Source organism: Mercenaria mercenaria, chromosome 13 (genome assembly GCF_021730395.1).
Source record: "Mercenaria mercenaria strain notata chromosome 13, MADL_Memer_1, whole genome shotgun sequence".
NCBI lineage: Eukaryota > Metazoa > Mollusca > Bivalvia > Venerida > Veneridae > Mercenaria > Mercenaria mercenaria.
Genome location: NC_069373.1, coordinates 78962798 through 78978388, shown reverse-complemented (window position 1 = coordinate 78978388; position 15591 = coordinate 78962798). Strand labels below are relative to the sequence as shown.

General features: G+C 34.2%; 1 protein-coding gene across 1 annotated transcript in view; it reads left to right on the top strand.

Annotated features, from left to right (window-relative positions):
• The window catches only part of LOC123528492 (dual specificity protein phosphatase 7-like), a 54494-nt gene extending 39163 nt beyond the window's left edge, over positions 1 to 15331 (top strand). The window contains exon 3 of the mRNA XM_045308251.2: positions 14120 to 15331. Within this exon, the coding sequence (XP_045164186.1) occupies positions 14120 to 14418 (299 nt within the window). The 3' untranslated portion in view covers positions 14419 to 15331. The remainder of the gene's footprint in view (positions 1 to 14119) is intronic.
• The last annotated feature ends 260 nt before the right edge of the window (positions 15332 to 15591 follow it).

Here is a 15591-nt window from a genome sequence, read left to right as displayed (position 1 = left end):
CTCCTAAACTATCAAAGCTATTGCTTTGAAACTTGGAATACTTGTTCACCATCATAAGCTGACCCTGTATAGCAAGAAACATAACTCCATCTTGCTTTTTGCAAGATTTATGGCCCCTTTTGTACTTAGAAAATATCAGATTTCTTGGTTAAGTTTTATGTTTAGGTCAACTTTTCTCCTAAACTATCAAAGCTATTGCTTTGAAACTTGGAATACTTGTTCACCATCATAAGCAGACCCTGTACATCAAGAAACATAACTCCATCTTGCTTTTTGCAAGATTTATTGCCCCTTTTGGACTTAGAAAATCAGTTTTCTTGGTTAAGTTTTATGTTTAGGTGAGCTTTTATTCTAAACTATCAAAGCTATTGCTTTAAAACTTGCAACACTTTTTCACCATCATAAGTTGACCCTGTACAGCAAGAAACATAACTCCATCCTACTTTTTGCAAGATTTATGGCCCCTTTTGGACTTAGAAAATATCAGATTTCTTGGTTCAGTTTTATGTTTAGATCAACTTTTTCTCTTAAACTATCAAAGCTATTGCTTTGAAACTTGCAAAACTTGTTGACCATCATAATCTGACCCTGTACAGCAAGCAACATAACTCCATCCTGCTTTTTGCAATAATTATTGCCCCTTTTGGACTTAGAAAATCATTTTCTTGGTTGAGTATTATGTTTAAGTCAACTTTTCTCATAAACTATCAAAGCTATTGCTTTAAAACTTGCAACAGTTTTTCACCATCTGATTTTTTGAAAAAAGTGATGAGTTATTGTCATCGCTTGAGCGGTTGTCGGCGTCTGCGTCGGCATTGCCTGGTTAAGTTTTATGTTTAGGTCAGCTTTTCTCCTAAACTATCAAAGCTATTGCTTTGAAACTTGGAATACTTGTTCACCATCATAAGCTGACCCTGTATAGCAAGAAACATAACTCCATCTTGCTTTTTGCAAGATTTATGGCCCCTTTTGTACTTAGAAAATATCAGATTTCTTGGTTAAGTTTTATGTTTAGATCAACTTTTCTCCTAAACTATCAAAGCTATTGCTTTGAAACTTGGAATACTTGTTCACCATCATAAGCAAGGTTGTCGGCGTCGGCGTCTGCGTCGGCGTTGCCTGGTTAAGTTTTATGTTTAGGTCAGCTTTTCTCCTAAACTATCAAAGCTATTGCTTTGAAACTTGGAATACTTGTTCACCATCATAAGCTGACCCTGTATAGCAAGAAACATAACTCCTTCTTGCTTTTTGCAAGATTTATGGCCCCTTTTGTACTTAGAAAATATCAGATTTCTTGGTTAAGTTTTATGTTTAGGTCAACTTTTCTCCTAAACTATCAAAGCTATTGCTTTGAAACTTCGAATACTTGTTCACCATCATAAGCTGACCCTGTACATCGAGAAACATAACTCCATCTTGCTTTTTGCAAGATTTATTGCCCCTTTTGGACATAGAAAATCAGTTTTCTTGGTTAAGTTTTATGTTTAGGTCAGCTTTTATCCTAAACTATCAAAGCTATTGCTTTAAAACTTGCAACACTTGTTCACCATCATAAGTTGACCCTGTACAGCAAGAAACATAACTCCGTCCTGCTTTTTGCAAGATTTATGGCCCCTTTTGGACTTAGAAAATATCAGATTTCTTGGTTAAGTTTTATGTTTAGATCAACTTTTTCTCTTAAACTATCAAAGCTATTGCTTTAAAACTTGCAACAGTTTTACACCATCATAAGTGGACACTGAACATCAAGAAACATAACTCTATCCTGCTTTTTGCAAGAATGATGACCCTTTTTTGACTTAGAAAATCATGGGTAGGACAATATTTCTATTACACAAAAAAAATCAGATGAGCGTCAGCACGCGCAAGGCGGTGCTCTTATTACATACGCACCTACACTTAAAATTATGATACAGATTTGATACTAAGCCTGAGTGAAATTGAAAGTATCCTCGTTAAAGAACTTTTAAACGTGACGACTTACGATATAATGATGTCACACACCCAGTATGAAATTTGAACGTCAGTATGGAAAATATTGACATTTTAGGTTCCATTGAAACTTAACAGAATTATTAAATAAGTATGTTATAAGGCTTTTTACCATTGATAATATGACTATGTGTACACCAATGGAAAGGACTATGAAGATAGATTTAATAATAAGGATAATAATACGATTTGATTTATGGCCCTGTATTTATTTCTAAAGATAAAAACTTTTATATTATTAATATGATTTAAGGGACTTGATTCTCATATTTTGATGGGCATATTTTCCACCAGACATATTTTATACGTTTGTATAAAATTATCTAAGAAAAATTTATAAAGCCTGTTGTATTTAAATATAGAAGTTTCTTCCTTTATCTTAACCTTGCTGATTTTAGGAAATCCGTTTCCGATAGCAACATATTTCAAGTGCACATATTACTAAGTACAGCAGCAGACTGTGAAATGTTGTAGATCGGAATGTCTCCTTGCATCGGTGCAAAAAATCTGTTCATGAATTTCCCTCATCCACTTGACATTTACCATATAGACTAAACATCAGTAATTACGAACAATCATAGTACGGAAATATGTTAAAGCTACACTTTCATAGATTGAAAAAAATTGTCAGAAACCACAATCATGTAGCTCTGTGTATAATTTTGAGTAGAATCGATCCCAATAAAAAATGCATATTCCATATTCTTACTGAGAAGTGAAAATATATATAAAACTTACGTGGCGTCATCATTATTTGAAGAGGTGAGGAGACTAATTTTCAAGACTTTGTGGTTAAGTCAAACCACAAAATTAGAGTAAGATCTCATTTATTTATTTTTCTCAATGATTTGGAAGCTAGAGAGTCATGTGCCTAAGAATGAGTTTATTTGGCTGTAAACACAAAATTACAAAATTTATATGACTATAAATGGTATAGACAAATAAAGAGGTATGCAGTTAAAACACATGCATTTGTACTCTTTAAATAGAAAGAATAAGTTTTGGTTTTATGTCATTCATTTAAAAGGTATGAAAGAGTTACTTTAAGTCCTTAAGGATATTTATACAAAATATATACTTTGTGTCGTATTTTTTTGTATTATACTGTTCAAACATTTGATCATATCTCATAAGGAAGTCTGAAATATTCAAATAAACCATACTCTTTATGTTTCTCTTTATTATTTTTTATACCCCCACCAAACATGTTTGAGGGGGGTATATAGGAGTCAGTTTTGTCGCGTCACGTCCCGTCACGTCCCGAAATCTATTATCTCAGTTATTACCAAATGGATTTGATTCAAACTTAAAATACATGTTCCACCTTATCACCCACATCATGTGACACAAGGTGCATAACTCTTGACACCAAGTTTTCATGAATTATGTCCCCTTTTACTTAGAATTTAAGGTTAATTTTGTTGTATTTCCACTATATCTCAGTTATTACTAAATGGATTTGATTCAAACTTAAAATAGATGTTCCACCTCATCACCCACATCATGTGACATAAGGTGCATAACTCTGACACCATTTTTTTTATGAATTATGTCCCCTTTTTACTTAGAATTTAAGGTTGATTTTGATGTATTTTCACTTTATCTCAGTTACTACTGAATGGATATGATTCAAACTTAAAATAGATGTTCCACCTCATCACCCACATCATGAACCCACATCATGTGACACAAGGTGCATAACTCTGACACCAAGTTTTCATGAATTATGTCCCCTTTTACTTAGAATTTAAGGTTAATTTTGTTGTATTTTCACTATATCTCAGTTATTACTAAATGGATTTGATTCAAACTTAAAATAGTTGTTCCACCTCATCACCCAGATGATGTGACATAAGGGCTTAACTCTGACATAATTTTTATGAATTATGTCCCCTTTTACTTAAATTAAGGTTGATTTTGATGTATTTTCACTATATCTCAATTATACAAAATGGATTTGATTCAAACTTAAAATAGATGTTCCACCTCATCACCCACATCATGTGACACAAGGTGCATAACTCTGACCCAATTTTGCATGAATTATGCCCCTTTTTGCTTAGAATTTAAGGTTAATTTTGATGTATTTTCACTATATCTCAATTACTACTGAATGGATTTGATTCAGACTTAAAATAGATGTTCCACTCATCACCCACATCATGTGACACAAGGTGCATAACTCGACACTATTTTTCTTGAATTGTGTCCCCTTTACCTAGAATTTAAGGTTAATTTTGATGTATTTTCACTATATCTCATTCTGATTGGCTTAGAGCCAAAGGGAAGTAACCTTTTTTTAACCTTTGTACTGAGTTGCTTCCCCTTAAATTCCAGGAATTAGTCTATTTTTAGAAATCCTATTTTTAGATTTTCAATATTTTAGGTATTTTTCTAATTTTTTTATTATAAGTCCTATGTAAAAAGTAAAAACATTTTTCCATGGTAACATGGGTCGGTAAGACACTTTTTTGTATTCACTTTTAGTGTATCTCTAATATTAGAGATTTAATATATTTACTAGTATTACTATACTAGTATTATACTAGTATTACTTATATGTGGAAGCCCAGGATGAAGTACTCCAAAGTATTTTTAAAATTCCTTATGGTTGCCATTCTTCTGTGACAAGACTGTATGGTGGGGGTATGAGTCACTCCTGTGACAGTTCTAGTTTTAATTAAAAGGAAGGATGTTGACGTTTTTTTGACTTTCAACTAAGAAGACTGCTTGCTTGTATAACTGCTGAAATTCTACATCAAAATTACAAACTGAAGAACACAGCTTCCCAAAGCAATGCTGATTAAGCTTCTGTTTTGGGGACAGTTAAGCATTTGGAAGTTTTGGCTCACCTGAGCACATTTAGGCTATTGTGATATTTCTGTGTCCATTGAGGGCTGTCGGCAATTTGACTGTTAAAACACTCTGGAGGTCACAAGTTTGGAAGTCACAAGTTTGACCCAATCTATGAAACTTGGTCGGAATGTTACCTTAATAAAATCTTGGACCAATTCGTTTTTGGGTCTTAGAATTAGGTTAGTTATTAGGAAAAGCTTGTTAACTCTTTCTACTTGATTATCATTAGAGTTTTTGTCAGAATGTTTCTTTTTATGAAATGTATAGGTAAGGTTCAAACTTAAATCAACCTGAGATGAAAAACTAGACCACTTGGAAAAACCTTGTTAACACTCAAGGCCATTCTCATAAGACTTTATTGGAATGTTTAATTGTCTTTATGAAATCTAAGTCAGTTTCAAAACAGTGGATTACCTAAGATCAGAAGCTAGGTCACTAGGCCAAATCATAGAAAAGACATGTTAACTCTGGAGGCCACCTTTTTCATTTGATCTTCATGAGACATAGTCAGCAAATTTTTCCCTATTGAATTTAGGACAAATTTTGAATAGGGTTTCCAAAGATCTTAAACTAGGTCACTAGGTCGAATAATTGAAGAAAAAAACCTTTCTAATTTATCATCATAAATCTTTGTCAGGACATTTGTCTCTATGAATTCTAGGTCAGGCTCAAAAGTGGGGTACCCAAGGGAAATAACTAGGTAACCGGGTTAAAGCATAGAAAAACATTGTTAACAGTCTTAAGGCCACATTTTCTTCTTGATCTTCATTAAATATTGCTAGAATAATTGTCTCTATGAATTCTAGGCCAAGTTTTAAATTGAATTACCTTGGTCACAAGGTCAGATCACAGGCAGCCCTACCTTGTTAAGACTCAGAAGGCCACATTTTAGTCTGATCTTCCAGATATCTGGTCAGAATTGGTGTCATTTTTTCAGTTGGTAGTTTTTCTTGGCTTCTGTATCAGTTCTTCTTTCCTTAGGCTTATTTCCGGCCTTTATGTTCTTTGGCTTTTCCATCAGTATATTTTCCTTGGTTTCTTCATCAGAGCCTTTTCTTTGGTTTTACCTATAGGTATCTTTCATTGGCTTCTTTAATCAGAACTTACACTATGGCCATTCTACCAGCAACTTTTCTTCTACTTTCCATACATGTTGTGTTGTTTGTTAAAAATTTAACATTTAGTAGCTTTTCTGAACTTATTCACCCCCCTCACAAACCATTCATTCTAGATTAAAAACATTCTAGTGAAGTGTTAATAGATTGTTTTTAATCAGTAGATGTGATATATAATAAGAAGTTGTATATTGTTGAACTGCAGTACTGATGTAAAACCATAGAAACAATAACAAAAAAAAAAAAAAAAAAGAAAAAGGTAGAGCATTGGGTACAACTGAATTATTTATTTCAAGGTAATATAGATTAAATAATTTCCCCAGTCAAGGAGCAGGGGAAAATTTGACGGACAAAAACTGCTGGTTCCCATATCTTTCTGTTCTATTCAATTTCTGAATGTTAAATTTAAGCTGCTGGTTTCAATTTGTTCCTACTCCTACATGTTTCTGCCCAAAAACTGCTGATTTGCACAACATATTTTTGTTCTTTTCTGAAAGATGTAAACTACCAGGGAATGTTATTATGTCTCGGGCCCTTCCCCCCCACCCCCCACACACACCCACCCACCCCCACCAGTTGATCAGTCATTCAAGAGCCATATTTGACCTAGAACCTTCAAATATCGTAGAATGATAGGGCTTTTGGAGTAGATGAACTCTTGTTTTTGGGATTACTCGATCAAAGGTCAGTGTCACAGTGGCCTGAACATGGAAAACCGTTTCCGATCAATAACTTTAGAACCAGTTTTCACCCAAATGTTGAAATGTCTTAGGATGATTTGATATGCAGAGTAGATTTTTGGATCTCTTGATCAGAGGTCAAGGTCACAGGGGCCATTACATGGAACACTGTTTCCAATCAATAACTTGAGAACCATTTGACCCAGAACCTTCAAACTTCATAGGGTGATACTAGTAGTACCAATACTCACAGAGTAGATGACCTTTGTTGTTTTTGCAATCGCTTGAGCAAAAGTCACAGGGGCCTGAACATGGAAAACTATTTCCAATCTGTTACTTGAGAACATGATGATCCCTGTTGCAGCTAACCATCTGTGTCTCTTTGACTTAAGCTCCTGTCCCCTATTGACTTTTTGCTGGTTATTACTATGCTTTGGGGGAGACATGCGCTTCTGATCTATTTCTAATGATGAAAGCTACCCTTTCCAACATCATGTTTGTGTTCTGTTCTGAATGGTTCCGATAGCATAATTCTATACTATTCCAAATGAACAAAGCTTTTTGGATCCACAGCGTAACTTCTTTTCTGAATGACAAAAAATTCTTGTTCTTTTTTTGAGTCGGCTAAAGGCTGAAAGCCTTTTGACGAGTCCTTGCTATCCAACGATTCTCTAAATGGACCAAATAACACAGTGAAGGGATGTAGTTCCATTAGATTTCTCAAACTTAAAACAGTTCACTGCATGAATGAAGTTGAATTGTGTCAATTCCCTTTGCTATGACCAATATACGATGTAATCTGTCATATTTATGACTTGTAATTGTGCAATTCTCGAATGTAACTCATTAAGCATAAATGTGCATTTTAAGAATTGCGCAGGCTTACAAAGCTTGGGTAACATCCAGCGAAAGACAAAAAATAGTTCCTGGACAGGGCTGCAGATAAGATGCGTATTAGCGTAAATTACGTATAGAAATAATGCAAATACGCATGTCTAATAATTTCTAAGCGTATAAAAACGTATATAAAATTACAGAAACGCACACAATGCTTTTTTTAAAAACAAAATCTGAATCGTCTGGATGCGTTAGGTAACATAGCCGATCAGCCTTAATTCTCCCACATTGAACGTAAACACGCATCGTATGATTTCTATAAACTTTGCGTGGGTTGAATTTTGCAGTCAGTAAACGGATAAATTATCGGAAGAAGAAGCTCTTACTGGTTTGTTTAGTTACTACTGATATTAAAAATGATTTTAATTCTTATTTTTCGAGAAATAAACAAATCGGCGAAACATTAAATTGTATTTTCTTGTAGTTTTTGAAATCGAAAGTAGATCGTCTATGTTTGGCTGCTTTCACGAAACGAAATAACTTTTTTTTGAAAAGATTTAAATAAGAGGTAATTTAACCGTAAACTTCAATGTCAGATACTGCCAATTGCTGCTAAATGTCTTCGTATCATCACAATTTGTAAAATATATTGTTCAAACTGGAGAAAAGTGTAATCGTATCCGGATATAATATTTTGGGTAAATATCGAGCTGTGTTATGAAATTTTAAGAAAAAAAACTAAAAACAAACTGAAACTGGTAGACTATACTGTCAGTACATCAATCATTAGCCGACTCAGGCCATTCAGGCCTTTGATTCCTGATTGACATAACAACAACAGAACAACAATAAATAAATGTGACAGCATTTATGCACCTGTCAGTATTTTGCCCGCCCGGGGGAGCGGGGGGCATACACGGGACTTTAGACAGAAGACCATTCCCGACAGGTGGGAATTTGACAAACATTTGATGTACCAACCAGGCTCTAGGGTGGGATTTAGACAAAAAAGGTTGTCTCTAGGGTGGGGATTTAGACAACAAAATTTTTGAAATGTCAAATTCCCCTGGGTCAGCCCGCTGCCCATATTAGCAATATCACGTAGTTATACACAGAAGTCTTCTACATTATTTGCTTGTCAACGGGAAAGTGAAAAAACATGTTTCTATAGTAACCAGAATAATTTCAATTTTGCTTACCTATTATATTCTACCTGATTCCATCTTCATTTACAGGAAATGATTTTTACACTGTCAAACAGAAATCAACTGAAAACACTCCTTAATTCTACCTTTTAAAGATAAATTGAAAGCTGTCTTGTGGAGGTGTATTTTCATAACTGCAGTGAGAATGTCAATTCTTGCAACAAATGGAAAATTATGAAAAACTCATTGACATTTCAAGATTACTAAGGGTAAAAAAGTTGGGGGGAGGGGGTGGGGGGATAATCAGTATCTTCAGTGGTATGGAAATTTATACCAAAAAAAGAATATAGATGGCATTAGATATCTACAGAATACAAAGTAGAATGAAAACTTTGTTCTTTATTCTTCCAACTAAGGTATATGTACAACAAAATGACAGAACAACATTACATACTATGATTTAATCTAGTTTTGGCCTCTGGTAACCCAGTTGTATACTTGACCCAGATTTCCTCACAGGAGTCTTTACAAAAAATACCCCCTATATATATATAAAATAAAATACCCCCTATATATATAAAAATTATATATATAGGGGGTATTTTTTGTAAAGATAGACTTCTATGGTCTTATTGATAGAATTTCAGACTCCTGTGATTTCATAAAGACAAACATTTTGACAAAGTTTCAAAAAGATGGGATTGAAAATGTGGCATCTATTTGAAAAACTCAGAGAGAGACCAGACTTTCCTAAAATATTGACATTGAATGATGAGAGAATTATTTTTGAATAAAGCTTTATCTGGGAACAATTATCCACACCTTGTCATTAAAGTATGTCATAAATTTATTATCTCATCCTAGTGCAGAAAGGAAGGACTGTGGTTGAACTGTCTGCACTCCTTCTAAGGCTTTTACTTCTTTCTGCTGAAGTTCCATTGAAAACATTACCGGTAATTTGCAAAAGGAGCGTCCTTTTGACAACATCCCGCTGGGGGAGACATTATTTTTGCCCTGTCCCTCCGTCTGTCACACCATTTCTGATCAGTAACTGGAGAACCATTTGACCTAGAACCTTCAAACTTCATAATATGGCAGGGCTTATGGAGTAGACAACCCCTATTGTTTTTGGGGTCACTCTGGTAAAGGTCAAGGCCACAGGGGCCTGAACATGGAAAACCATTCCCGATCAATAACTCAAGAACCACTTGACTCAGAATGTTGAAACTTCATAGAATGATTGGACATGCAAAGTAGATGACCCCTATTGATTTGGGGGGGTTGGGTGTCACTCCTTTAAAGGTCAAGGTCACAGCAGCCAGAACATGACAATCCATTTCTGGTCAGTAATTTGAGAACCATTTAACCTAGAACTTTCAAACTTCATAAGGTGATAGGGCTTACAGAGTAGATGACCCCTATTGTTTTTAAGGACACTCCATGAAAGGTCAAGGTCACAGGGGCCCTCTGTCCATCACACTTCATTTTTGATCAATAACTGGAGAACCATTTGACCTAAAACCTTCAAACAACATAGGGTGATAGGGCTTACAGAGTAGATGACCACTATTTGTTTTGGGGTTATTAGGTCAAGGTCACAAGGGCCTGAACATGGAAAACCGTTTCTGATCAGTAACTCGACAACCACTGCCCAGAACGTTTAAACATCATAGGATGATTGGACAAGTAGAGTAGATGACCCATAATCATTTTTGAGTCAATAACTTGAGAACCACTTGACCAAGAATGTTGAAATTTCATAGGATGGTTGGACATCCCTATTATAGCCAGCCATCAGTGTCTGCCCCTATTGACTTCTTGCCTATCACAACTATGCATTGGGGGAGAAATGCGCTTTTCTACAAAAGCATCTTCTAGTTAATTTTGGTATGCCTCTATGTCCTCTGTATGATGGTGAATTTGTGGCCTTTTAGAACAGAATTAAACAGACTAAAGTTTAGTTTTACAAAGCTGTAAGTAGTGAAAAGTCATTGACACTCAGATCTTTAAAGTCATTTCCCAAAACTGTCAAAAAACTAGTTATATCATTGTGGAAATAAGGCGATGATATTTCCAATCAGATTAAAGAAAACCCTTCATTTGGTCTCTGGTAAGTTATTGAGAGGCCAAAGGAAGTGGCATGCCTCTTAATAGTTTTTTTAAGTAAATAGCATTGTCTAATCTTTCCTAAAGGCATACAGACACTCAGTTTTTTTGCTCTGTAGAGCTATTTTCCTTATTTTCTTTGCAATTTTTTTGCTAAAATCACATGACAGATATGTGCTTGACATGTAGGTAGCATTTTCATAATGAAAAAACAACGTAACAGAATTTTTCATGAAAACTTAGATCATACATCACCACTATAATTTTTGGTCTCGTTTTTTTAACTGATTTTGCAGTTTAAGTGTTTGACTGAAAATATTTTTCTTGCATCAAACATGACCCCCACTTTTCTTTTGATTTTTATATAGCACTGACAATAATCTTCAAGAAAATGTAAGTTACAAACATTTAAAATGGGTCCTGATGTGTGCTGCGGTCATTGGAAATAGGTCAATTTTAAATAGAATAAAGAATAACAGCTATTTAGTGTGTTATAACCTAAAACACACCTGGAAAATGCTCTTTGCCAGCAAACTGCCGCTTGTTTAGAAGGACTTGGAAAGCATGAGCAGTTATTAAAATAACCAATTTCTGTCAAAAATTGAAGGTTTAAATAGGTTTTCTTTCCAAAAGGACAAAGTAAGTAAAATGTTTATCAATAGTTTGGTAACATTGACATGCATGTTCAAGCCCCACTTACAAAGAGAACAAATGAAAATTATTTTCTAATTTCCTCAAAACAACATGGAGAGTGTTTGTGGTTGGGGAGCATCCTGTCTGTCAGTATGCCTATATTGTTTTGAACCTTCCTTGAGAGATATTAATGACATTTAATTAAGTGAAATTAGTTAAAATTTGGTACAGATTTTGGCCCTTTAAGACAAATACTCGAATTCTGAAGCATAAAATCAAGGACATACTTTCAATATTAAACATTCATTTTCTCCTAACTTCATGATGCTGGTACCCACATTGAAAGCACTTTGTACCATATTACTCTTTGTTCAGCAGATGCAACTTCAGCATGTCTTGCGGTGGGGAATATGACCGATTAGTAGACATCCATTATTTATTCCATTCCAGCTTCATAGCATTGTTGATCTAGACTATCAAAATGGAGGCTTGAATTATTGATTACATTCATTTCTAATATTGTGAAATCATTAACGTCTGCAGGTGACTAATTGCTTGGATTTCATGATAACGCCAAACCAAGAAATTGAAGCCAAACAAATGTATAAATTCTGATTTTCTGGTGGTGTTTTTTTTTTTTTTCAAAATGTAAAATCTGTGTATTCATGTCTTTATTAAACATTTCTGGTTGAAACCGTGAAAAACTGAGCTTACAAAATTGATTGTTTTCAGTTATCCGCTTTTGTTTCAAATATAGGCAGAAACTGTAAATATCTCTATCAGGTGATTTAATGGCATGAAAATTTAATAAGTCTCTTTTGTGGTTTTAGCTGTATGGCTATATATATATATTAATGTTCTTTTAAAATAGGAGTTAGCTTTTCAATTTTATGTGTCTGAAATTAACTTACTGTATAGAAATTAAAGAGAAAATTTCCGAGGAGGAGAAAGATGATATAAAAGGAGACATTAAGACTCGACTGAAACTTGTTGATTAAATATAGCATTATTAAACTCAAGTTACAATGGTCTGGTGGGAAAGTGGTGGAATCGGTAATAGGTTTCCGAGCAAATAGTCACGTATTACGATACTGTATGCTTTTTTTTGTCAGACGGAAGAATATATTCACTGAACTGCTAATCAAGCTTTTAACACAGGCAGTACAGTAATTGTCAATGTGAGATAGAATATTACACAGATGTCACTCTTATTACTACAGTTCCTCATTTATAAGTAGAAACTGTAAATATCCCTTTTAATTTTATTCCAAATAAGGTTATTGTAATAGTAGCTTGATCTGGAATACTGTAAATGCCAAGTGTGATACAACTTGGTAAAATCCACAAGAGCTGAATACAGAATTCCAGATCTAGCCACTGTTACAATGAACCTTTTATTATTTACATTGAACGAAATCTTCAATGTTTTAACAGTTTATCATCGTTAAAATAGAACTGAGTGTAGTTTTTTTTTGTGCGCTATTAATAGAACTGTGTCAGGTTATTTTCATTTTGATATAAAAAAAGATGTGAAAAGAAAATTTTTGTCATGTTTTGCGCCATATAACCTGAACAATGCTGGTGCGACATTTCATTTGTTTTGTACAGATTTGTTCCGCTGTAAGTAAGTACCACAAGATTTAAAAACATGAAAAGAACTTTTTCTGGTCTGTGCCACTGACAGAAGGCTAAGCCTTTTACTAGGCATCCTTGAATTTATTATGGTAGGTTTTTATTTTTTGAACAGCAGGATTCAATTGGCACCGATTTCTGACAGACTTTGACCTAATGATGTCATGAAATGTCCATGGAGGTACCCTGGGGAGTCTGCCTGATGTTCTCATGTTGTCATAAATGTTCAGGCTTGATAATGGACTTGATGATATTTGTAACAACAGAACCAGTTCAGTCTCCTGGGGAATAGAAATAATTGTTTTAAAAAGTGCTTGTCTTTTTGAGGTTAATGAGAACTTTGCCTGTAACTGTGTAAGAGGACAAAAGTCATGTCCTCACATCTCCAAGGAAATCTGTCATATACATTAAAGGAACTGCAAGCTTATTGCCTGTGCCATTGTCCTCAGATCTCACATTCTGTTTCATTAACAAATAATAACTTAGCCTGTTAATGTTCAAATGATCATAATGACTTTTTATCATGTGGCTGTTATATTAAAATATAAAAAAAATGTTGTTATGAACATAAAATATATAATTTTCTTGTTTAATCTTATTTTTGATAGTTTATTCATCATTTGTCAACAGTTTGAATATTTGGTTCTAATATCAGAAAGTATTATTGTATCCATAGTTTTTTATTACTTCCCTTTATGGTTTCAAAATTCACACATGACCCCAGCGTAATGAGAAGAGGTCATATGGCAAGTTACATAACTTTACTTTTTTTTACAAAATGATATCACTTTTTAACATAGAAATTTTATGACAGTTTTGCATATTTTTCTCTGGAATCACTTGATCAAATGTTTTCTTATTCTCCACACATCTCCTGGGATGACCTCACATGGCAAGTTTCATAATTCTGGCTCACATGTTAGCAAAATAATGCCCCTTTTTCAAAATTTTGCTGAAGCTTTAGTATGTAAGCTAGTATTAGGTAGAATTATTTCAGGCAGTGTCATTGTCCAGGTGTGATAAGAATATCAGATGGGTAATTGATAACCTCTGTTTAATCTGAAAGTCAAGTGAAAAATCTTGCTTTATTTTATGCTTAAACAACATTTACTTTTCTTTTCAGATGAAGCTCGGGGTACAGAGCAAGGTGTGCTTGTTCATTGTCTGGCCGGTGTGAGCCGTTCTGTTACCATCACTGTCGCATATCTAATGCAGACAAAGAAACTCACTCTGAACGATGCATACGATTACGTAAAAGCATGTAAACCAAACATTTCACCAAACTTTAATTTTATGGGACAGTTGCTGGAGTTTCAGCGGAGTTTGGGAAATCGTATAAAATGCTCTTGTGGGGAATCAAAGTGTACTTGTTCAGACATAAGTCGCCTGATCTCGGAAGATACTTCCCAATCTAGCATGTGATATTTCTTACGTTTTAGACTACTAAAGTGAATGTCATTTTAGGGCTAAAGAAAATTAATGTTTTGTTTCTCAGGCCCAATCGCTTTCAATTTTTCATCTCTGTCACAGACATCTCATGAAGCTCAAGACATTCCATCTGGCATAAAAGTACGTTACTTTTTAAACATATTGTGACAACTAACTTAATCTGTTTTGAAAACAAAATGATCTGTGACTAAGAGAAACTTGAATAAAAACTGTCTTCATATGAAGGCTTGATTTATAATGACATAGTCTGTGACAAACATTAATAAAAGCTTGAATGGAAATGAAACAAGATATGTTATCAACAACAGCTGTATTGTGATTGGGCTTAAATGTATTTAGCTGGATATTTGGCCAAGAAATTCTGGTAACGTAAGAGTATACCTATGAAGATATTCAGGTAACGTAATGGTATACCTTCCAGGATATGCCGGTAATGTAAGGGATTACCTGTGAAGATATTCTGGTAACATAACTGTATACCTGCAAGGATACGCCAGTAACGTAAGAGTATACCTACGAAGATACTCTGGTAATGTAATGGTATACCTGCCAGAATATGCCGGTAACGAAAGAGTATACCTGCCAGGAAGTTTTGCCATTGGGAATCCATCAGAAGACCTTGGCAGGGAAGCCACAAGCAGTAGTCTCAGCAGTGTTAGTTGAAATATCTTTACAAAGATATATTTGCAGTCTAAGAATATATTGGCTAAAAAATACTCCAGACTCGAATGAACATGAGCCAAGAATATCCCTCATGTACAGATTATGTACAGTAATAATTATCCTTGGCATTAGAAGCTTTCATTAAGAAAGTAGAGGTTGTCATTTCAAAAGTGTACTGGTACTGTTGTAAATCCCTGTAAAGAAAAATAAATGTCTAAAACTCTTTTGGAGTTGCTAGTTACAAGTAAATCTACACATTTAAAAGGAATAATTTTATTTTTACAGCTGCAGTTAAGCATTATTTAGGCTATATTTTTTGAATAACTTGCAATATTTTGAATTTTGATACCTCAGTGCTAAATTAAATTAAAGAAGGAAGTCATAGATTAATAAATCACAGCCTGTCTTGAATGATTTTGTTAGACTTTTCAAGAAAGTGATAAAGTTATGGTCTCATGTTTTTTTTTTTATTGTTTATCAATA